Source organism: Pelodiscus sinensis, chromosome 5 (assembly GCF_052426305.1).
Source record: "Pelodiscus sinensis isolate ZL-2025 chromosome 5, ASM5242630v1, whole genome shotgun sequence".
Classification (NCBI taxonomy): Eukaryota; Metazoa; Chordata; order Testudines; family Trionychidae; genus Pelodiscus; species Pelodiscus sinensis.
In genome coordinates, this window is record NC_143056.1 from 65599180 (window position 1) to 65624180 (window position 25001).

Here is a 25001-nt window from a genome sequence, read left to right on the forward strand (position 1 = left end):
AGATACAGCCATAAAATTGTTAACTATGCACATAGTTTTTGCAACATCCTGAGTACAGTAAACTTCTGATGATCCGGCACCTTTAGGACCCAAGGGGTGCCGGATTATCAGATATGCCGGACTATCAGAAGGGGGGGCTATGAGGGGTCTACGGTGGTGTGGGGGGAGCGGATGCCACTCCAGAGCCCTCATAGCCCCCCTTCTGATAGTCCGGCTCTGCCCCAGGTGTCCCCAATTGAGCCGCTGCTAGTCCGTTTCAGCAGCAGCTGAATCTGGATGCCTGCGGCAGAGCAGCTGGGGTGCTGCCGGGTTGGTCCGGTAGCGCCGCCCCTTGGTGCTGTGAGATCAACCCAGCAGCACCTCAGTTGCTCTTGGGGATGCCTGAGGCAGAGCAGCTGGGGTGCTGCCAGGTTGGTCCGACAGCACCAAGGGGCGGCGCTACTGGACCAACCCGGCAGCACCCCAGCTGCTCTGCCCCAGGTGTCTCCAAGTCAGCCGCTGCTGAAACTGACCAGCGGCTGACTCCGGGAAGCCCAAGGCAGAGCTGCTCTGCCCCGGGCTTCCCAGAGTCAGCCGCTGGTCAGTTTCAGCAGCGGCTGAATCGAGGACAACTGGGGTGCTGCCGGGTTGGTCCCACGGCGCCGAGTGGCAGCACTACGGGACCTACCGGCTGCACTCCAGCTGCTCTGCCCCTGGCTTCCCCGATTCAGCCGCTGGTCAGTTTCAGCAATGGCTGAAACTGACCAAGCCAGGGGCAGAGCAGCTCCAATGGTCCGGCTGCTCGGAGCACTTCCGGGTTCCTGATGATGCCGGACCATCAGGAGTGCCGGACCATTAGGAGTGCCGGACCAATGAAGTTTTACTGTAGCAGGATGCAGCCCAAATAAGGGCATTGGGCATTTTAGGTATCTTACACAACACATAATTAATTGGTAAAATGACCAAGTCTCATTGCGCTATAAAATCGGCTTAGTAAGAAGAATCGATGGGAGGGATTGAGCAGGATTGACCCACAGGTCCTACTCATTGTAAACAGACCCTTTACACCGGCTGCAGTAGTGCACGGCTTCCCGATAGGTAGGAATCAAAGGGACCACAACATCCTGCCTGGTACTGTAGGTGGCATACGGGTGAAGTGTAAGTGAACGAGGCTTAATTACTGTATTATAATCTTTTATTGTTTTTGCATTGTCTTGTGCTGTACCAATTGCTTTAGAATTTATAGTATTTAGAGGTTTAAATTGTATAGTTATTGTTTTTATGGCTTTGAAAACTTAAATAACTATATTAACTGCTTAAAGCTTACAATAAATAAAGTGATTAAGTCTCTCTGGGGAGTTCTGGTTTCCCTCAGATCCACAATAAATTGAGCCACATGACAACATTCAACCTCAGGCTACACCAAGTTACCTGTACCAAGTTTGGCAAAAACCTGCATGGATTCATCAAAGCGCTTCTGGCAGAAGAGGTTGAAGGCATAGAGGTTCTTAATGTGATGAATCTGTTGTCGCTTTTCACTATCTGAATCATCTTTCATTTCCTACACAAATACAAACCCAGAAATAATAGATCGAATTCTTGTGCTTAAATACAAGGAGAAAGGAGAAGAAAAACATTGACAGTGTTGTGCTTGAAATTCACTGAAAAGAATGGGAAAAACCAGCATTCAACAGGTGACCAAATGCCCCTAAACTTCTAAAACCAGACAGCTTGTCAAGGATAGGCAACACTAGATAGCAGAGCCCAGAGAAAGGAAGCTGTTAAATGGCTGAAGCGTTAGACAAGACGAACTAGCGAGTTTGGGTGAAACGAACATCAAGGAGGTTAGGACTTCATGGCGTGCCACAGTGCTTAGTGGCAGCAGTTAGACTACAGGGACTGGCCCATGATTCTATACCTAGCACTACAAGCAGTACATTCCATGTAGACCACTAAAGATGACAACTTACCGCCAACTGCAGAGCCAATTCAAACTGCTTGTCTTGGAGAAGCTGCTGGATCTGGGTTGCTATGGAGACTGGAAGGAGACGCCAAACAAAATGATTGCTGGCCACATACACAATATTCGTACTACAATTGGATGAGAAAACGCCAGTTACAAAGATATACTAATGAGGCAGGAAATCTATACCATATTCTGCAAGAATAGTCAATCCTGGTTAACATATATATGGCTTAACCAGATATACTAAAGCATTGAGGTTACTAAAGTTCTCTTTTCCCTGCTCAATACAGTGTTCAAAGCAAACCAGAAAGAAATTAAACATACACTATGAATTCCTAAGGACACTCAGGGTATGTGTACACTTCAATTAGAAAACTTCAGAAATACATTGAAAGGAAGAGAAGTGCAAGGAAAGAGAACCTTATTCTGCGCTGCATATCAAAAGTTTGCTTGGGTATATTTGGGGTACAAAGGGATATTCACTGAAAGGACAGTGTATTTGCATACAACAGGAGTCTCAACCAGGCTTCGCTGAAACTCCTAAGGTAAATGAGAAATTTCTTTGAACAAGACAGTAATTTGTTAGTTAATATTAGTCTCTAGAAAGCATACTACAATTTTGTTTTATATATAAAACCATTTCCTGTATTTTTACTTTATATATACACTTTAGAGATGTAGGAGTCTGTCTGCAAGTCCATTTGTTCAAGAACACCTCCTAAATCATAAGAACTAGCACCACCAAGTTTGGTATGCAGTTTCCTCTCCCCCTCACATAAAATCAAGGTCAGGGTTTGGCTATTTCAGGACAACTGGAAGTGCTGGGAAAGGGACTGTATTCCATAATATGGAAAGGGAGGGACTAGGCTGTTTGGAGAGATGTGAGAGAGGCCACTGGGGGTAGGGAGCCTGCAGGGGAAAGCTATCTTGTCGTGTGTCTACTGGGGGCAGCTGTAGCACCAACATAGTGGCCAGCAGGGCTAGGCCTCTGTCTTCTTGCCAGACAGCAAATCAGGGAAGCATCCTCCTTGCCCCAAACCCTTTCCCCACTACCACCACCCCAGGCCTTTGGCTGCAGTGCTGGGGCACGGGAAGAGAAAAGGCCTGTGCTAGATGGGACCTTCCCCCCCCCTTCCGCCATCATCTCCTCAAACCTCACTCTCGCACCTTCCCACCCCCAGCCTCCTGCACTGCCTCCCTAAGGCCTTCCCCTGACTGCTACACTCCCATCCTGCCATAAGCTCCCTGCCCTGAAGGGCTCAGGTAGTGCCAGGTAAATCTTCTAGTTATTCCATAAATCTATAGTCCTTGATGTGTGTGTGTGTGTGTGTGTGTGTGTGTGTGTGTGTGTGTGTGTGTGTGTGTGTGTGTGTGTGTGTGTGTGTGTGTAATGAAAACAAGAATAAGTTTAAGTGTAGGGGTATGAAGCAATGTGCTCATCTGGAATTGAATCTTAAAAGCTGGTGTTTGGGACTGGTAGGTTTGATGAGTGAGTTTTCAGAGGATAAGAGGCTGAGTCCTGCAGCAAACGCCCTGAGTATTTGAGGGTTGCTGTGTGCCTGTTTCCTAGAAGGCAGGTCTTATGCTCTCAGAGGCTGGTCGTGGTTTCAGGGAACTGATCATAGAATACACACAGACAAGACTACTGTATGCTAATGGCAGATGGTGGTGAGATGCATCACAATCCTGGGTACCCTCACAAAAGGTCACAGGATTCTATTTCTCCTAGAAGCTGGACATCAGGGCACTACTACACTGCCACCCCAATAATCAAGCCTAAAACAGAAATCAAAGGCCCTACTAGTGAGCAAGGGAAATACCAAGGGAAATACTGGAAAGCAATGAGAGATCAGTTTACACACATTTACTGTCATCAAGTTCAAGTGATGCTGCCTTAAATAATAACTACTGTTCATTTTCAAAGGCTTTTACACATCCAATTAACCCTCAATATACATGTGAAGCAGATAAGTATTACATTTTTCTTTACATATGGGGAAACTGAGAAAGAGCATTTAAGTGGCTTAGTCAAGGTCAGAGGGAGCCAGAATTAAGGTTTTTCTTGGTCTTCAGAATATGAGCCTCCCTAGCCCCCACCCTACAAATCACCAACACAATTAGTTTATCTTAAAGCCTTTTTAAAAAAAAATTCCCAGAGAAAGTTTGTGCAAACTTATCAGTGGTTCTAGCAGCCTTCTATCAAAAAAGGCAGTTCCATTCCAAATCACTAGGTTACATTAAGTCAAAGCAAGTTCAAGTTACATAACTAAGCTATGAGGATGCAAGTATTCTGTTACACCAGCTACAGCAGAATAAAGAGAGCAGTGAGAGGTACAGATGAATTTAGTTCCAAGAAAGCAGCAGCACAGAAGGGAACAGTGTCCCTTATCGAGTAACCCTAAGATCAACACAACATGGTGTAGAAGCAGTATATTAGGGTTCTGACTATAAGCTGTTGACAGCTTCTGACTCCACAGGTCAGTGGAGAGACAACATGATGGTGGGACTTCTGGTCTTTGTTTACTACAGTTATATGTGAGGTGGCATGGAAGGGTAAAATACACAGAAGCTCTCAAAAAAAAGAGATGAAAAAATAAGTGTTCTTGTACCCTCCAGAGGTGATGAAGCGTGGTCTTTGCAGCTCAATACTCTGCACCAGCAGCCGTGGTTCGAAAGTGCGTATCTCCACATACCTTGGTAGCACTGCAATGATGTATGGCGGCTGATGTTCTGTTTGAGAAACGGAACAAACATGCATCACAGATTTCTCCAGTATACCCTGGAAAGGGCCATGAACTAACCACATAACTTCTCTCCAGAAATGTTCAGTAACTCATCCTTCTCACCCACCCCCAAACGCATAAAGAAGCTTAATGCTAGATATTAACAGCAATTGATTACTACCACTTCTCTCACCACACGCAAATTCTGCAGTACTGCTCACAAAAGCTAAAATCAGGGTTTAAATTACAAAAACAAGTGACATTTATAAAGTGTTTTATCTGTAGATCTCAAATCACTATACAGACACAGAGCTATCCCTACTGTACTAATAAAGAATGTAAGGCACAGAAGTTAAGAGCAAGGAAGTAGACAAATATAACGCAGGCCTCCCCACTCTAAATCATTTGTCCATGCTATCTAGCAATCAGTTGATCAAATTAAAAGCAGTGGCACACAATCAAAGCCTTATACATTAAGCTAGTGAACTTAATCTGTTCCATTCGTAAGGAAAACTGATGAATCTGGTTGGGTTACAGCAAGGAAAAAACAAGTTCTAGTTCTCACCCATAACTATAGGAATGTCTGTCCAATTCAAGGCACCTTTCTGAGTACAGATCCCTTCTTCGTTAAGTACTACTGTTAGATCATCTTGACCAACTGCAACTTTCCCATCGGCTAAGGGAGCCACCAATGGTTCAAGCTGCTTCCCTGTGGGGAACAGTTCTTTGATGGACCCTTTTCCATCCACCTGTGTGAGAAAGGGGAGGGGAGAGGAGAAGAGAAGTCATTCAGCATTCACTGTGGAGTTCTCTCAAAACTATAAAAGATGATTTGATGAAGACAGACTTTATGGCACAATTTTTGTAAAGCGTGGCCAATTTCAAAATAGCCACTAACACATGAAGACAGTTTTGAAGGCTATTTGTAGGCCATCTTTCGTATGTACCAAAATATTACTTGTTAGCATGCCAATTTAAAAATAAATTAGCGTTTTTCTTTTAATTTGTCCAATTTAAAATGTGTTTCCTGAATTTAATTCAGTTATACTGATCTTAGGCTTTATTGTGTTTTTGCAAGTTAATTGCCTGTCTTTCTGGAAAAAAATATCTAAAGGAACATATCAAACAGCAGCAAATTTTTATGATAAACCATGTGTGTGTCACACCCTGAATCCTCCCTCCCTGGGAGCCATCTATGTAATCTCCCTAAAATTATTAACATCCCCTTACATTCTCAGTTTAAAGTCCTGCTCTTACCCTTATCAGATAATAGTCTCTCTTGAAACCTACACATATAGAATTTTCACACCATGCCATAGACTTGGGCACATCCGGTACACTGAAGTCGCCCTGAAGGATAAAAGGAAAATAAGTCATAATGGCTGCTTCAGGAGCCAACTATGCCTTTCCTTGGACTTCTGTTAACCTTTGGTCTAGAAAGTTTAATATTTCCTGCACTGTCTCCCCCACAATTAATACTGAGCACATAATCTTTTCTCCACTCTGAGGGTATGTTTACACTACCACCCTAGTTCGAACTAGGGTGGTTAATGTAGGCAACCGAAGTTGCAAATGAAGCCCGGGATTTAAATATACCGTGCTTCATTTGCATCTTGCCGGGCGCCGCCATTTTTAAAGCCCCGGTAGTTCGGACTCCGTGCCCGCGGCTACACGCGGCACTGAGTAGGTAGTTCGAATTAGGCTAATTAGAACTACCATTACACCTCGTTCCACGTGTAGCCGCGGGCACGGAGTCCGAACTACCGGGGCTTTAAAAATGGCGGCACCCGGCAAGATGCAAATGAAGCCCGGGATATTTAAATCCCGGGCTTCATTTGCAACTTCGGTTGCCTACATTAGCCACCCTAGTTCGAACTAGGGTGGTAGTGTAGACATACCCTTACATAGTAGATCAGTGGCTATTAGCCAGAATAGGCTGCAATGGTGTCCCTAGCCTCAGTCAGAGGCTGCAAATGGATGACAGGGGAGTGATCACTTGATGATTACCTGCTCTGTTCACTCCCTCTGGGGCATCTGCCATTGGCTACTATTGGCAGACAGGATACTGGGCTAAATGGAACTTTGGCCTGACCCTGTATGGCTGTTCTTATGAAAAGTTTCTTTTAAGACCACAGTTCTGTAGTTAGTAAGGTCCTCCAGCATTAGATTTTACTGCAAAACATTGACATGCTCATTACATAATTCTCACTAACATAATATTTTCTGAAGGAAAGGGCAGGGCTATATCTGTTTAAGAAGTGGAGTCTACTTAGCATCACTCTCAACCCTTCCTGGCCAGGGAATGGTGCCATTCAACAAGAATGTCCGAACTTCAGTTTTCTGCAATGCAGCAGGACATTCTGTAACTCGACAGCGAGACCTTTCTGAACTGTTATTTAATTGGCCCTCAAAGCGGACCAGAGCTTAGAATACGAAGGACAGTTAGGATTGCATACAAGTTGCACCTTTCTGTCACTACCCAGTGTCTTCAAGAAAGGAGTCAGCTTTTTGGTTCCTGGTGTTTTTCATGCTTTCATGCTCCCAATCCATTATTTCAATTGCTGCTTCCTTGCTAAACTACACAGCATCAGCACTGTCAAATGCACCCTGAAAGCTGAACCTATCGCTAACTCTGAATTATACTGCAGATTAAATTGGGGAATTAAAATAATTTTATATCTGGCAAGGGCTTTTGTACAATCCAGCTATTCTCACACAAGTCTCACCTGTAGCTCATAGAATTCCCTGTCCTTCCAGAAATAAAGTTGTAGTTTCTTCCGCACTGCCACACACATCCTCAGCACCTCCTCTCCTGTATCTGAGTGCTGCAAAAACATAGTGTCTCAGGCATCAGCAGCAAAAGGTATATAAGGAAGATAACATAAGGCAGTAAATAATCCTAAACCTATAGCAAAACAGATTAATGGAAGAGCTAAGTTGCAAGCTGAGTAAACTTGTGTGTTCACATGGGATCACCATGGACTATTTTCAACTTGGGCCAAAACTAAAATGAATGTCAACTGAAGTTGAGCTCAGATATGCACGTGAGCAGAAGGACAATTCTTTAAGGTGTATCTGAAATAATTAATGCAAGATCATAAAAGTTCTATTGTGGCCAAGGTTTAAGAACACTGGTGTAAACAAAAGTTACCACTGGAGACTGATGTTCTAGGTCTACAGGAATTGGGTAGCAGGAGTATAAGCTTCCCCATACTTGCATTGTACCTCAGTCTCATTTTGGTGAGACTGCCACTAAACAGAAAACAATAGGCCGAAGATGAACAGGTGTATACTGACCTTTCTGCAGGGATCACCCATTGTGATGGTGATTCACACAATGAGGACATCTGCTCTATTTCCTAGTAGACAAGATTCACCAACCCCTTTCATGTTGTTCATCAGCCAACCTTCAAGATGGTAATGGCTCAGTCTACTACTACCCTGAGCTAGTTCTGAAGAAGAAAAAGCTACCAGTTCTCATTGCTCACTATTCAGCCACCTCTCCCCCATATTTTTCTTGTTGTCTCCATAATGAGCTAGGTGCTGTTAAAAAAAAGCACCATCTTCCCCAAAGATCCTTTAGTCAACAAGACAGAAGTTGTTTGTACCTTTCTCTCTGATTCTTCTAAGTGGCTAGTGGTACGACTGCTGTAACCAGCTGCCCTTCCACCTCATCATTAGTTAACTAGTTGATTGACAGGATCACGATAGGAATATAAAGATGGAGAGGGCCTTGCCTTATATATCAGCTGCTAAAGGGGTTCCACATATTATTGGTGAAATAGAAAGGATTGTGGCAACATGAAAAAATATAAGGGTAAATAAGCAGAGGGAACTGGCATTAGGCAGGACCTTGCACGTAAAGATAAGAAGTTTAGAACTTATGTGATGAAGGGATGGCAAACAAGGGATTCAAAGTAAAGGGGACATAACTATGTTAATGAATGAATACGATCTAAAGAACTAACAGTTTATCACTGGGCATAAGTTTGGGCTTGCCCAATTACAAAGACCGATCTCCCTTTGAAGAGTAAATCAAAGCACTAGAGGTATATCAACTTAAGTCTGCTCTAGCTATGAACAAGGCATGGGGACCAAAGTGCCAGTAAATTAATGAACTGATATACATATAAATAAGAGACCATTTTGTAAGATCTTAGGACTGGGATGAAAGATCACCTTATCCTTATGGAGCATTATATAAATTAAATCAGTCATTAGTGTCTAACTCTTCCAGATGCTCCAGGCTAAAGTAACTATTACCAGAAACAATTTTCAGAGAAAGATGGTGAAGTTAAAAAAAAAAAAAAAAAAAAATCAAAGAATCACCCAAATGGTGGCTCCATTTCCTTTGTAAACCCCATTTCCAAGTCCCAGGATGGGGCTGGTTTCTAAATGGAAAAAGGACTCATCACTTAGAATGAAAATTCCGTTGAGTTTTGAATCCATGGATGAAAGCCCAAAATTAAAACCAAGCATACTCTTACAAAATGGTGCTCAAAGTGAAGTCCATTGTTAAACAGTGAAAATCAGGCTGATTATTTCAGAAGTGCTGAACCCCCAATGTCTCCCAATTAAGTAATTTCTCACAAATATAAAATGAAAATAATTTTGCATTCCCATTCCAAACCTTCTAAGCATTTTGAAAGACAGTCCTTGTTATTCGGCTCTCTCAGAATACTGTAGTAAGATGAAGGCCTAAAACATAAGCCCATGTAGCACAGGCCTGGTCTGAGGCCTAGCTAACAATGGACAAAACATAAAGCAAAGCTGTGAGCAAGAGATAGGACCCTGCTCACAGAACGTGGCACCAACAGGGCTGAGTGTGCAAAACACTAATTGGTAATATGCCCAGGTGTAGAACAGAAATTGGTACTGGTCATAAGTTGAAAGCACATGGTATCACCAGCTCATTAAAAAAAGACCTTGGTACACAGTCCGCACAGATACAGACCCAGGTTCAGGGTAGGGTCTACAATGACAGCATGATGGATAGAGATGATCTAATCAAACCACGAGGTACAAGATGATGGGTGGATCTAAGAAGAGTCAGAGGGTGGTAATCTGACAACATCAGGAGTGATGTGTAACTTGTTTGCACCTGTATATAAAGTGGTGTCTTGGGGGAACAGTCTTCGTCTAGCAGGAGGTCAGTGAGAGTTTTCCACTGGTTGTGCTGAGGCCATTGTTGTGAGTACATGCGCATAGTGATTCAGTCGAGTCTACCGATAATTATTACCAGGGCTCGACAATCTATGTAATCTACTCGCCTGTGGCGAGTAGATTACAACCCAGAAGAGCCAGGTTCGGGCGATCTGCGCATGCACAGATTGCCAGACAGCGCGGCTAGCGAGCAGGGCTCGCCGCGGCTCGATGAGCCCTGATTATTACTGTACTTCGCTTAACAATAAACCTGGCCATGCACTTACAATCCTTATCCAATTGTGGTCTTTGGGGGGCGCTCTCAGGGTCTGCTGAATAAATCAACACAGCACACACCACTGCACACACACACACAAGCACCTTTCTGGTTATCATCATCAACAGAGCGAGAGACCTCATCAGGAGGACCCCTCCTGACTGACAACAAACATTTTCAACATTAACCTGCCTCCACTTACCTGTAAGTCACAGGTGAAAAGAGATGCACCTTTTGCCTTAGAGACTGTGGTGATTTGTTGAAATGTCAGCAGGTCGTGGACATAAATGTTATTTTCTGTTTGACAAAATTCCTAATTACTGTTCAATAATTTAAAACATGACACATTTTTAATTAACCAAGTAGATAGACATTTTCCAAATTTAAATATGTTTACAAGGCAGATCCAAACTTCAAAGAGATATTAAGAATTGTAGGACAGGAAGGGGACCTTTTCCCTCCAGGCAATTTGAAAACCATCAGTGAGGCAGAGACAAAGTGGTTTCTAGGTTGCTAAAGACATTTGCACCAACTGTGGCAAAACTGCATGAAGAACCAAGAATAGGTGCTAAAAAAGGAAGTGGAAGCAAGACAGAAGAGAGAGCAGACTACAGCAAGTTCATGATGGAAGCTCTTTAGAAGAGAGACCATTTTGAACTAGCTCCTGAAATTAGTAGGTGGTGAATAAAGTTGAAGCTGGTGTGATCAAGGTTTTGTACGCACGAGAACGCAGGCGGCAGCATTCTACACATGCTGAAGTCGGGAGAGCTGGGACTTGGAGGTCAAAAAGGAGGGAGTTGTACCAAAAGTAAAAAGAGACAAGCAAGATCATAATTCAGCAGTAAGTCCACCCAACATACAGCACTCAAAATATTCAAAATTCTTGCATAAGTTATTTGAATGTTAGTGGTCTGTTCCCCAAATGTCTATACTGTATAAGGCTTTGCTGCAAGTTAGAGGTCTGAAGTCCAGATGTGATTTTTCAACACTAGACCATCATGCAAGTATGCAGAGGGACTGCCCAAACCAAGAAGGTAGCAAACAGTTTTAAGAATAAGCTTTAGAGTAGGTACAAGTGTGAATTATTCATTTTCTTGATATGAACTTATAGTCAGCATGTGGAAGGGAGAGACAGTCATGCTCAGCCACATAAATCCACCCAAAAATAAAGAATTAACTGAATATTAAAACATTTTTTACTTACCTAATAAACTGACCAGAATTTTGAATTGGGAAACAACATGAATCTGAAAAGAGAACTGTATTAAGTAAAAAACTCCTCTTACACTTCCCACCCCTATGGACTGATTTAGTCAGTCTATATACAGTTTTATTTACCCACAGAAGGCAATGAAGATGGGACTACTGTTAGGGTGTGTCTAGACTACCTAGTTTTGTCGACAAAAGTGGACTTTTGTCGACAAAACTATACCAGCATCTACACTACCGCTGAGTTCTGTCGACGTTATGTCGACAGAACACAGCAGTTTTGTCGACGCTGGTAAACCTCATTTTACGAGGCATAGAAGGTGTTATTGCCTGTAACACTGCGTCCAGACTACGGAGTTCTGTCGACAAAGCAGCTTGCTTTGTCGACAGAACTCAATGTGTCTGGACACTCTTTGTCGACGCAAGTTTTGTCGACAGTATCTGTCGACAAAACTTCCGTCGACAAAACGCGGTAGTCTAGACGTACCCTTACTTTCTTCACAGTATTTCTCTAGATACTGTACAATCCTGTACCTATACTTATGAGTGAGTGATTAAGCTAGCTTATATTGTTTATATTAGAACTATCAAGCAATTAAAAATTTATCATGATTAATTGCAGTTTTAATTGTGCTATTAAATAGAATGCCATTTAATATTTTGGATGTTTTCTACATTTTCAAATATGCTGATTTAAAGTACAAAACATAAAAAGCATACAGTGATCGATTTATATTTTTTATTATAAATATTCATACTGTTAAAGAAAAGCATTTTAAAATTCATCTAATAAAGGTACTGTAGTGCAACCTCTTTATCATGAAAGTTGAAGTTACAAATGTAGACGTATGTACAAAAAGTTGCATTCAAAAATAAAAATGTAAAACTTTAGAGCAGCCACTGGCAACCTAAGCTAGTGAGTGGGCTGCCTAAGTGGTCCTCCAGCTCAGTGGTCTGCAAGATTGTCATAACCAACATGGCCTCCTGGGAAAGGGCAATTTTGTTGAGTGCCCAGCTCTCACAGTCAATGTTGTGTATAAGCGGCACACTTGGGCACTCTTGCTTTACATGCATGTTGCTTCTATAATACCAGCAACAAGAAAAAACTACATGATGAAACCAGCAGACTCTGGCAACTCTGTGGGCAAACAAACAAAAACAAAATGTCTTGTGGGCCACACATACAACCCCAATAAACCATACGTTGCCAGAGGTTGCTCACCACTGCTTTAGTGCCTACAAGTCCACTTAGTTCTATTTCTTGTTCAGTCAATTACTCAAATTTGTTTACATTTGCAGGAGTAAATGCTGACCACTTCCTGTTCAGTGTCCTCAAAGTGAGAACAGGTTTTCATATGGCACTGTTTTAGTCGACATCACAAGATATTTACATGCCAGACGCATTAAAAATTCATATGTTCCTTCATACTTCAGCCACCACTCCAGATAATATGTTTGTTAATTAATCACGATTATTTTTTGTTGTTACTCACATGACTTAACTGCAACATGTCAACAACCCTAATTTAACAAGATTCCATCATCAACTGGTGCCTTTCAATAAAAGGATTCTCATCATCTAAGTCAGTAGTTAAAAATCTACTCTTCTCCAATGAATCCAATGAAAAGACAAGGTGCACAACCGCAGAGATATATTCAATGTGCTAACATCTATCCAAATTAAAATGGCAATAAAACTGACTACAAGTCAATATGCAGCTACTCTAGATACCAGCCTCTACTAGCCAAAACAATATTTGCATTTAACAGCACGTATCATCTAAAATATTGTCTCCCAATTTTATTGGAAGAAACTGGTCGACCATAAACAAACTAACAAAGGTGGAAAAACTGTCAAGGAAAAACAACACAAAACACGCTGGCCCGCCCCTAACATCGCGGCAGCCGGCGGTCCCCTGCAACCACCCGGCACGCCCACCCCAGGTAACCACCCGGTGCGCCCACCCCTAGGACTGGTTCGGGGGGGGGCGGGGAGAGTAGGAGAGGAAAAGATTATTGGGTTCTCGCGGAACCCTGGGATTCTGTGGAGCACTATTTGGGAAATACTGATCTAGGAATATCAAATGCATTAGTTCATTAATTCGCTCTTGCCATGTCAGATAGCAATGTATGATCTTCACCGCACAAATATATAAGATTGCTGGAAGTCATAATGATTCAGTGATCCAGTAAGAAAACCCAAGAGTCCTAACTCCAAGTCATCTGCTCTAACCACCAAAACAAGTTCCCTCCTACTGCGGAGGGATTGAATATATCTCTGTAATTAAATACCGGTTAATTTACTAGTCAAATAGTCGATGGAATGTCTATTGACTACTCAACTAGTCTAAAGGCACTTCTGCATTCCTTGTTTGAAATGTACAAGGCGGCCAGGGCTCTTGTACATTTCAAACTAGGAATGTGGAATTCCCTGTGCAGCTCAGGGCCAGCAGAAAGCCATGCTGACTCCCGACTACAGGCAGGCATGCCAGCTTTGAAAAGTACAAGAGTCCCCAGCAAGACATTTGCTCATCGGATAGTTGACTAGTCCTTAACTTCCCTAGAATGTATTTCACATTGCACTCTCTTAGAAACACTGGCAATTGTACCCAACATCAACAACTGCCATTTCTTACCTGCTGAATCTTTTTTGAGAAGTTCTTGTTGGATTTCTCTAGTGTCACTTCAAATCTGTTGCAACCTACCAAGCAGACATTAAGGATTGGCATAAAATGACAGTTGCCTTTAGACTTATTATTGCATAAACTCTTACTCTGAATCCCATAAAATTCTAGCAGAAATCAAATTAAAGGCAGAAAATTGCATGTCTTGTAAGAAGTGCGTGCTTCCTTTTACTTAAGCCAGTTTAGGGGAACTAAGCAAAAGTGTGGTTTAACCTCATGAAGTCAGAAAATCTGAGGGTCCCATCATTATCTAAATCTTTGACTTGGAATCTCAGATCAAAACAGAACATAACTAATGTTTTAAAACCCCAAACTACGAAGACAGCCCTAAAGCAGCTTTTATCCCAGCCAAATTTTAGCAACTCAAATCTCTAGGAAGCACATCACGGTAAGATGAGCAAAGGATAAAACACTTCACTACAACAATTTAAAAGGAGTTTTATGGATACAAACTTACAGCCACTTTCTGATGACGTAACCTCTCCTGGTATTGATGCAGAAAGGAGGAGAAATTTACCAAGTGAGACAAAAAGACACTAGCAACTCAAGTTTGATGATCTTGAGACTGCCTGCCTATGGAGGCTGGGGTAAATGAGCTGAAATTCAGGTTTAGAAATGCAAGTGGCTCCCTAGAAATATCACCCATCTGTGAGCATGTATAATCGGGAGCAGAAAGGCCACACCCTTTTACTTTTTCCTTCGCAATCAAATGAGCTATTAAAATATATTTAATAGTATGGCTTTCAGCACATTATAGCATATCCGCTACTAAATAAAATGAACACTTTTTGTGGCATCACCAAAACAGATAAAAGGCACTTGTGGCCACTTTCTCAAAAGACAAGAAAAGGGAATACCTTTTGGTCCAGATTAAATGTCAAGATTCTGAACCAAGTTTAATTTGATTATGTACATTGATGAAGATGGTGGGTCTCTTCTTTTAATTAAGTTGCCCCTTTTATTATATTGCCAATCTATTTACTAGATACTGTTAAGAGTTTAGGCATGGTGAGTATAGTATTCATGTACATTACATTAATTTTGTACTATAAATTCAAATTTGGAAATCACTGTAGTTCAGATATTACTATTAGTTTTGGTAGAATCTTGAAGGAAAGGGTTATTTTAAAGCAGATAGCAAAATCTATAAGACAGTTAACAGTGAAGAAGTAAAGGGAAGTTAAGATCTGCACGTACTGCAATGGCCCTGTATAAATGTTTTCGTAAGCTGGAGGTGACAGTCTGTGGTTTACATACTACAACATGTACCCGTATTGTCAGGTTCACTAAAGAATTGAGAATGAAATACAGGCATAACATGTCACAAAAGCTTAATATTGTTTGTACAAGCTCACCTATATCCTTCCTGATCCTGTAAAGGAGGAGATGCCCTTGTTTGGTGCCAACAAGCAGCCATTCCTCTGTAAGGTAAGAGAATGATCATCAGTACCAAGAATATCCTCTCAGCTAAAATTAATTTGAAAATTCATTATCTTCTTAAACTGAAGCTCATTGTTGACTGGTCCAAAACATACTATAGCAAATTTCACAGCTGGGGAACTGTGTGTGGTTCTTTCAGTTTTCCCTACGGGAAGTGCTTACATATGGAGTGGCCTTTGTTTTTGGAAATAAACCTTTCCAGGAATCCCAAAGTAATGAAAACATAGCCCCAATACAAGAGCCTACTTGCTCTTCAAGTAAAAGGTGAGAGCTCTGCATTCTTCATAAACATACATTCACAGAAAGATAAACCACTTTTCAAGCATTGGCATAGCTACATACAGACGCCTGGTGTTCCTCTCAACTTATTGCTCTACATGTTGAAAAACTGGACAAAGTAGAACACTTGAGAAATTCACCATTTTTCCACATTCACACTTTGGCACACTGCGTATCAGAAGGCTCTGAATTTAAGTATTGCTATGCAACTTGTCCACAAGAGTCTTTGTTCATTAAATTTTTCAATTAATGTTGTCCTATAAGGGAAACTTTTAGTAAACATATAAAAATCTACCTTTCCCCTTTTTACACCATATTTTCTCAAAGCTTCTTGTATTTAAAAAGATCTTGTTCCCAACAAAGTTTCCTCTCCTTTTTAATCAGGAGATGAGGTACATTTATAATCCAGGAGACTGCGCTGCTCAAAAAACCTCACACGATTGTGTCATCAATAGATCAAAAATTTGTTTTTCAGTGAAGTTTCTCAATTTTCCAGTTTTTCCCACCGTATAGTGCCATTATAAGGAACACAGTCGATTTGGCTACAGAATTTAAGTTAGGCTATGTCTACACTGCTTCCCTCTTGCAGAAGAAGAAATGCAAATGGCGCGCTCATTAGCATATGTCGTACTCATTTGCACAGCCTCTTCCAATCCTTTCTGTGGAAGAGGTTTTTGCACAAAAAACCACAATGTAGACAGGACCATTTTATGCAAAAAAGCCTTTTGTGCAAGAACCCTGTCAACCTCATTTTTTGAGGGATAAAGGTTCTTGCGCAAAATGGGTTTTTTTGCGCAAAATGGCTCCATCTACACTGTAATTTTCTGCGCAAAAACTTCTTCCGCAAACAGGATCAGAAGAAGATATGCAAATGAGAGCACAACATATGCTAATGAGTGCTCCATTTGCATTTCCTCTTCCTCAAGAGAGAAGCTATATAGACATAGCCTCATTAGGGTTTTATTTAACAAGTTGACAAAGTTATTTTTACGTTAAAGTTTTTTTCCATAACATTTCTTTGAAACTACTTCAATAGTTCATTATTAGAGGAAGTCCCATGGAAAACTGATTAGTGGACACAGTGTGTAAATGAGGTAGCTGCAGGTGCATGATAAATAAAACATCACAGATATCACAAGTACAAGGTTGCTATGAATTGTGTACTTGCTAACCTTGATTTTTAATATTACAGCTTTATATACTACTTTAAGTAAACACTGCACTATCTGCAGTAATAGTTACCTGAACTGCCATTTAGACCTGATGAATGCTTAAAATTTGAATCTACATTGGTATAGCCCTGCAAATCCACGGAGATCAACTTTATATTTGGATGCAGATAACCATGGTTCAGTTTTGCAGATACAGACGCAGATAAAACGTTTTGCATTTAGAATCCTGAAAACGTACAGATATCCGCTTTATATCTGTGGCTCATTTTTGCGAAAATGGATACATATACAAATTTTGTATCCGCACAGGGTTCTATATATAGGCTAGCATAGCTGAGTGACATAGCTAACTCCTAGCATAAACGCAGCCAGTTAATTGAAAAATGTTTCAATTGACCTACCTAACCTCACTGGGGTGGGTGGAGGGCTGCTTACCTACGCTGATGGAAAACTCCTGCTGCCAGCACAGGCTGCATCTACACTATGGTGTTAAGGGCTGTTATGCTTGTAGTGCCACAGTATATACATGGCCTTAAATAACAGTTCTTAACTACAAAACAATCTTAACTGGTGGTGGGTGAAATGAAAATATATGTTTTCATTCACAAATAAAACAGATCTGGTAGAGCAAGACAAAGTGATACTCCTTGTGTTACAGCACAACACATTTTCTCCCTCTCTCACACACAGCCAAAAAAAACCACCCACCACGCATGGAGGAGGAGAAACAAACAAAAAAATTCCATCCCACAAGAAGCAAATTATCCATGACCAGATGTACCAATACATACTGAGTGCAACCAGGTCAGTCAGGTCTCCCAAACGTTTAAAATCACACACACACCTAGACCTAAGTGTGTCACTTCTACTATGCTTCAACTGTATCTTTTGCCATGAGTGGATGCTTTAAATCCCACTTCGGGGCAATTCCAGTCCCCTCTCTCTCTCGGCTCCCTGTGACGGGGGTCGATCCCCTCAAGCCGTAGCTTGGGCCAAGCTCAAGGTAGGTCACAAACGGTTTATGGAGAATTCACCACAAGTCTGGAGCGTCGGTTTCTCAAAAAGAGCGTCGAGCCCTTGGCGTGGGGAGCCGCACGGTCGGGACCAGCCCCAACGAGCCCGGCGAGGGGCTACCTGGGGCGATGCGCCACTGGGGTGTTGGGAGACGCCGGGGCACCGAGGGGGAACACGGTGGGGCCTGCCCCGGAGCGGGGACAGGGGAGCGCTGCTGGCCGCGGACGCTCGGGCAGGCTCAGCTGCGGGAGTCACAAGGGGGCCGCGGCTCGGAGCAGGTCCCGGAGGCAGGGCCGTTCCCCCGCAGCAGGCGGGGCTGGGCTGGCAGCGGCCGCAACTCCCCACCCGCCGCGGGGAGCCCAGAGGCGGCGGCAGGGCCAGTGCCCGGGCGGCTGCTCACCCCACGCCGCCAGGCAGTCGATCTGCAGCGGCAGCTTCTCCAGGATCGGCACCGGCTCGAAGGCGTCGTGCATGGCGGCGGCGGCGGCGCCCCCTCAGCAGCCCGCCGCGCCCGGGCCCCTGGGAACAGCAGGCCCAGCTGATCCCGGCCCTTCCCAGCAGCCCCGGCGCCCGGCCCGTTCCGCTTCCCCGCGGGAGCCCCGCCCATAAGCCCCGCCCGCGCCCGCCTGCGTCCCTTAGAGCCGCCTCCCGGCCTGGCTCGGCTCCTTCCCATGCACGCGGGCCCGCTGCCGCGGCGCAGACCCGCCGCTGGGGCCCCGTCCTGTCTAGGGGTGCGGCCAGGCCGCGCGGTGCTTGCTGCAGCTGGAGCCGAGCGGCCTGAACCCCACACACCGAGTCATCCCCGCGTCAGGGGTAGGTGATGCAGAAACATCCAGGGCTCCGCAAACAGCAACGGGGCAGGCTGCCCCCTACTGCGCCACTTGGCACAGACACCCAGCTACTATGCTTGCAGCTGAGAAAACAGGTGCTATCTGCCAGTTCGTGTCTGACTGCATCCCTTCTATTTAAGGTACCATGAGCCTCCCCCGCGGAAGAGGGACAGGACAAGTGCCGATCAGTTTGGCACAGTAACTATGAGAATGTCACCTTGGTAACCAAAACCCATCTCACAGTGATTAGGACTAAATTGCAATAAAAAGCTCACTTCCTTTCCCATACTAATTGGGTGCCGTCACGAACTCATGACCCCAGCTTCCTCAGTTACCTTGGGGTAAAACATCAAGGGGCAACTTGCATCTATGCCAGAAGCACAGCTTATGAAAGTACTAGTTACACTTGCTAAAACCAGTTGGTTGTCTAGCCTAGGCTCTTCTTTCCCTCTGACAGTTTACAGTAGAAAATGAAAATCCTTAGACTATCAGGTTTAATATAATAAGAAAGCTTATATTTTGATAATATAATCATGGCATGCCTTTGCAGCTATTTGGCACCAGACTTTTTACTACCTGCAGCCGTTAAAGTAAGAACTGTAGTGGGGTTACTGTACTGAAAAACATACTACCCCCCCTTCAACTTCTACACAATCCGTAATGATGTATTACCATCTCTCTGTGCATCTACAGTATGTTACAACTGTAAACTTTACTTCTTGATGAAAGTAAAACTCAGCTCTGTCTCCGTTCCCCTCTTCATCACATGACCCTCCACAGATTGTCTAAGTCTACCCTGCTTCTACTACCCGCATCAGTGCCTACCTTCCGCATTGTCAATTATAAGGTGTTAGTTTTGTTACCCTAACTCAGTGGAGCCCAAACCTTTCCTTTCACCTCCCTCCCCCCCAGTTGGCTCAGTAGAATTTGGGACAGAGATGGAGCTGGGGTCTGCCCTCAGGATAGGGGAGGAGCTGGGACTGGAGCTGGTATGAGAGCAAAATAGATTTGCCCTGGGGAGTAGAGTTGGTGGGGGGAGGTTTGGTGGCCCCAACACTTACTATGCATGCACCACAGTTTGGAAACTGCTGCTTCAATTTATTAACACATGATTCTATCTATCAATTTCTGGTAAAGTGAAAGCATTCTTGTTAAGTCAAAAGTTTCAGAGGGATAAACATGTTAGTTTGTAACTGAAAAAAAAATAAAGAAAACCCCAGATGGTCCTGGAGCACCTTAGAGACCAATGGAAAATGAAGAGGGTATCATGAACTTTTGTGATTTATCTGAAAAAGCTGATTGTGCCCACAAAAGCTCATGATAGCTACATTTTTTGATGGTCTCTAAGGTGCTCCAGGACTATTTGGGTTTTCTATACTTTGTTCTAGCCTCTGGACTACTCTGTCCTCAGCCAGAATTGAAAGAAAAAAAAAAATCAATCGTCCCTCGGCCCCATTGCTGCCTTTAAGTTTTTAAAATTAAACCGTTTTGAAGCACAAGGCCACACATTAACCATTTTTTTTGTAAGAGTGCATATACATTTGGTTTTTAATCACTTCTGCTTTTTACAGTCAGAAAATGTAAGTTAATTAACAATTTTACAGGATTTTAGCTTCCCCTTTTGTGAAGTCAGTTTAGATTGCAGTATAAAGTGCTCTACTACTCAGACTATTCTCACATAAGAGTTATCCACAGTGATGGTACAGCTGAGTCAGCAACATCACCTTATTTCATAATAGGAAATGGATTTTTACCCTTGAAAGATCTAAGAAATACTTGTAAAAACAAAAACAAGGGAAAGTAGCTGAGAGCAAGAAATTGTGCAGAACACATACCGAAGCACATTGTGCACGTTGTTGCTTAGATGAAGCATCCATCCACAGGATGGAGAGAGAACTCTAAATATTGAACTCATCTACTGCTTAAGAGTCAAGTAACAGCCCAGGTCAAGAGACCAGCATAGCTTTTGACTGGCAGTAATCTCTTCATATTTATTCTACTCTTAAATCTCTTGCACACCTAGCCAGTTTTGCCAATTTAGAAATCTGTTTGAAATTGCTCTTAGCTATTGAATTTTGAATCAAAGCTATGTCCTTGCCAAAAACTTCAAGTGCTTTTCAGTTAGCAAGTGACATCGGTATTATTGCCGTGCTTCATTTATGACATTGAATAGGGCTATTAGAAAGGGATCAGAAAAGAGGCTAATAAGGTAACAGGCATCAGAGGGTTAAAAAGGGAAATTAAAAAAAAAAAATCAAGCTCTGGTTTACTTTTTTTAAAGAAGCCAAGTTCCCTGTAACTCTTTTGAAGAAAATTGTCCATTTCCCATCACAATGCAAAGCTGCTGAACAAAAGGAGTTACATCTTTGTGTCCTGGACTAGATTTTTGTTAAAAACTCATGCACACACAAACACAACCCTCTCCATATTGCACTTCCATGACAAGTGATGATTCTTTGTTCCATTCACTTCTAATATTAAACAAGAGTTAAAGGAAAATATGAAGACTAGCACAAAAGCCAGTAAACAGCAGCAGAAGAGCCAGAAAACACAAGTGTTTGAGTGAAGGCCTGTTGGATACGTATGGCAACCTAGCCATACTAGCTAGGGCAGACAGCAAGTTCTGAAGCAGCAGTTTGCTTGCTGGTTTGTTTTCCAGTTTTCAGAGGCTAGTAGGAGGCCTTGTGCTGTGAGACAAGCAGAACTTTTAATCACAGTGGAGCCTTGATGAGGGAGCCTAAAAAGGCAGGCAAGTAACCAGCCAGTAGTTGCAGCATCAGATAACGAGAGCAGAAAACAGGAATTTGGGAGAGGGAATATGTGGTGTTCTGAGCTTTCCCTTGACAGAAGCTTAGGTGGGAAAGCTATGATAGAGGCAGTAGTGGTTGTGATACAAGAAATGGAATAAACAGTGAAGATGACTACACATGGAAGTTACGGGGGGGTTATATTATTTCAGAGCTGGCACCCAAAGAGCCCAAAAACTTCATTTAAGATAATCTATTTTCTAGGCAAAGGAAATGCAGTAAATAAAATATGCCTGGACTTCAGTAAGGCATCTGATATAGTTCCACATGAAAAATTATAAGTTAAATTGGAGAACACAGGGATTAATGAGCATTAAAAGGTAGACAGTGATGAAATGGTTAAAGGGGAGACTACAATAGGTCATGCTAAAAGGGAAGTTGTCAGGCTGGGAGGAGGTTACTTGTGGAGATCTTGAGGATCCATTTAAGTTAACATTTTCATTCATGATCTTGGCACAGAAAGTGGAAGTGCTTTAATAAAGTTTGTCATCTGCAAAGTTGGGAGAAGGACCAGAGTAACATAGAAGCAGCTCTGAAAACTGAGGTTACAGAAATGGGATGGGCATGTACTTAGGGACTAACAAGAACTTTTGCCATATGCTGAGGACTTATCAGTCGGATGTGAAAGACAAGAAAGATCTAGTTATATGAGTTGATCCCAAGATAATGAGTCACCACCTGCAATGTAACCAGGAAAAAAGCTAATGCAATCCTAGGATGAGACATTTCCAATAGAGACAGGACGTTTTACTGCCATTATACAAGGAACTTGTGAAATCTCATCTGGAACACTACTGTATGCAATTCTTGTCTCCCATGTTTAAGATGGATTCAAAACAGATACAGGGCACTACCAAGATGATCAGAGGAAGGGAAAATCTCTCATCAGAAAAGAATCGAAGAGCTTGGCTTGTTTAGCCAAATCAAACAAAGGCTGAAGGTAGATAGGATTGCTCTCCATAAATATACTAGAGGGATAAATACCAGAGGAGTTATTAAATGCCAATGTGGACACAAAAACAAATAGGTATAAACTGACCATCATAAGTTTAGGCTTCATGGTTTAAGTCTCAGAGAAGTGAAATTCTAAAATAGCCTTCCAAGGAAAGCAATGTAGACAAAAAAACCTAACTGGCTTCAAAACTGAGCTTGATAGATGTATGTAGGGATTAGTAGGATGTGACTGGCAACAATACATGTGGCCCATTTGCAACTACTTGTAGCAAAAATCCCCATGGTCCAGAGATGGAACATTAATTGGGAGGGCTCTGAGTTACTACAGAGAATTCTTTCCCAGGTGTCTGGCTAGTTAGTCTTGTTTATATGCTTGGGTATAATGGTCATATTTGGGACTGGGAAGGAATTTTCCCCTGGATCCAATTGACAGAGATCCTCGTGTGGTTTTGACTTCCTCTGCAGCATTAGGCACAGTTTACTTGATGATTAAAAATTAAATAAAAGAGTAAATGGTGGATTCCCTGCAGCTTGAAGTCTTTAAATCATTATTGGAGGACTTTAGTAACTCAGCCACAGGTTATGGGTCTTTTACAAGAGAGTTGGTGAAGTGCTGTGGCCTACAGTGTGCAGGTCAGACTAGAGTACAATGGTCCCTTCTGACCATAAAATCTATGAATGAGCTTTTAATGCATTTCTCCTCCACAAAAGCTGCTCTGTAAAGGGCAATTTGAGGATTACAAGTTCTCTCGTCAATTTCTGAATCAAATGGACTCAATTTACAAAGTAAGAAGCTGTTTAATTAGCAGTACAGCAAACTCCACATTGGATTTAAAAGTCAGGCTCTTGTTGCCTCCTGTGCCATTATCAGTAGTAAAGAACTCTGCAGACCAATTATCACTTCACTCACATGTGCAATTTTACACATGCAAACCCATGGCCTACAATGGGCATGCACATGTAAGTTATTGCCAAGTGAAACGTTCAGGGCTAGAAAGTATAAGACATTATGAAAAACCCAAAAGCAAAGACTATTTTCCCCTCTAAGAAGTCAGAAACACTCTGTACAGAACAGAAATCTGCAACTCAGACACTGAACAAATGAACAAAGAGCACATGTTGGTCAGAGGGATTGACGACAAGAAAGCCAATCACCAAATCATATACGTTAACAGGTAACTTTTACATACACATCCCATCCAGACCCCAGGAATGGAACTATCCCAGCACAACATATTAACATCAAAACCAGCAACATTTTTGCCTGCAGGCAAAACCAGAACTTGCTTCCTCTGGGACATTGTGCCATTTTCTCCTGGAAGAGTATAGGCCTCTTGGCAGAGAGGTATCTCGCACAGAGTAGAGCCCTGCTGAAATATCTAGTTAATATTTGCTTAACTTCATAGTCAGACACACACTAGCAAAGTGTTGCAGGAAATTTTTATTAGACCACACAACACTTTGAAGGTATGGGCAAGTAATTTTTCAGGCATCCACCACATTGCCGGCAATGAGATGTGCCACAACAAAAAATGCTAAAGTTATGCAACTGGTGCTCCTAGGTCAATGACATGTAAAATAGAAAATCTTTTCTACACAGTGTTGATAAAATTGCACTTGGTTTTGTTAAAAACCATCAATATCATTGTAACTTTTTCAAATATTTCCTTTTTGGTATCTTGATTTCCTTCAATTACTGGGGCTTCTTACTCAAAATCCTCCTCTCCTTCTAAGCTAGCTGTGCAGTCTCCATCTACGAGTCATTATTTCCAAGAAAATGGCAAGGTTGTTTCTAAAATACTTCTTCACTGCCATCTTCTACTTTCCACTTAAAAAAAAACAAAAAAACAAAACAAAAAAACAGGCAGCTGTCCTGTAGAAGTTAATTGTAACATTAAATTCACAGTCCCTCAGTCAGGAGTTAGGACCTTTAGTTTGACAGGTTAAATATCTGAAAAAAGTTACAGAAGGTGCTGGAACACACATTTAAATCACTTAAAAATCCAAACTTGCAGCAACATTGTAAATTCAAACATTTTCCAAAGATTTATCAATGTCCTTGTGAGCCTCTTTCACAATAAACTGTGGAAGAGGCCACCATTCAAATACAGTATCCAGTTCCAAAGGTGAAGACCAAGAAAGAGATCAGCAGAATGCACCTGATCCACCAGGCAGCCTACGGGAAACAGAAGTTTCAAGACGTTGCTTCTTCACTCCATTTTGGATCTTTCGAAGTGTGTAATCATTCTTTCCTGCAAGATTCAAACGAGGTCATTGACATTTGAATTTTTCTTGTTGTGTGTGCTTACATCACTCTCTTCACATATTTATAGGTACACACATACCTTACAGAACGATTATACACAGAATAAGAGATGCATAAAGTCTGCTCAAATTTTGACAAGATATAAATTTGTCTAGTCATAGATCTAACTGCATATCTATGGAAAAGTGTTACCTTTCAGAGTATACTACTACTCCTCAATCTCTGTTTAAATCAGATTATGACTTTAATGGAATCTGTC

At 42.2% G+C, this 25001-nt stretch overlaps 2 protein-coding genes across 5 annotated transcripts in view; both read right to left on the reverse strand.

Annotated features, from left to right (window-relative positions):
- Positions 1-18490, reverse strand: part of VPS39 (VPS39 subunit of HOPS complex) — a 42200-nt gene extending 23710 nt beyond the window's left edge. The window contains exons 1-12 of one of the 3 annotated variants that reach the window (XM_075927220.2): positions 18286-18490; positions 15336-15401; positions 13933-13997; positions 11292-11334; positions 10811-10861; positions 10290-10384; positions 7395-7493; positions 5926-6018; positions 5234-5417; positions 4555-4675; positions 1950-2070; positions 1411-1540 (exon numbers count right to left, since the gene is read on the reverse strand). In XM_075927220.2, the coding sequence (XP_075783335.2) occupies positions 1411-1540; positions 1950-2070; positions 4555-4675; positions 5234-5417; positions 5926-6018; positions 7395-7493; positions 10290-10384; positions 10811-10861; positions 11292-11334; positions 13933-13997; positions 15336-15401; positions 18286-18358 (1141 nt within the window). In that variant the 5' untranslated portion in view covers positions 18359-18490. Of the gene's footprint in view, positions 1-1410; positions 1541-1949; positions 2071-4554; positions 4676-5233; positions 5418-5925; positions 6019-7394; positions 7494-10289; positions 10385-10810; positions 10862-11291; positions 11335-13932; positions 13998-15335; positions 15402-18285 lie in introns of those variants that run through there. The other 2 variants (XM_075927221.2, XM_075927222.2) reach the window with 2 other exon arrangements.
- Positions 18491-23147: 4657 nt separating this feature from the next.
- TMEM87A (transmembrane protein 87A) overlaps positions 23148-25001 on the reverse strand; it is a 34474-nt gene continuing 32620 nt past the window's right edge. For both annotated transcript variants that reach the window (XM_075927228.2, XM_089778517.1), the window contains exon 20: positions 23148-24728. In XM_075927228.2, coding sequence (XP_075783343.2) covers positions 24687-24728 — 42 coding nt within the window. In that variant the 3' untranslated portion in view covers positions 23148-24686. The remainder of the gene's footprint in view (positions 24729-25001) is intronic.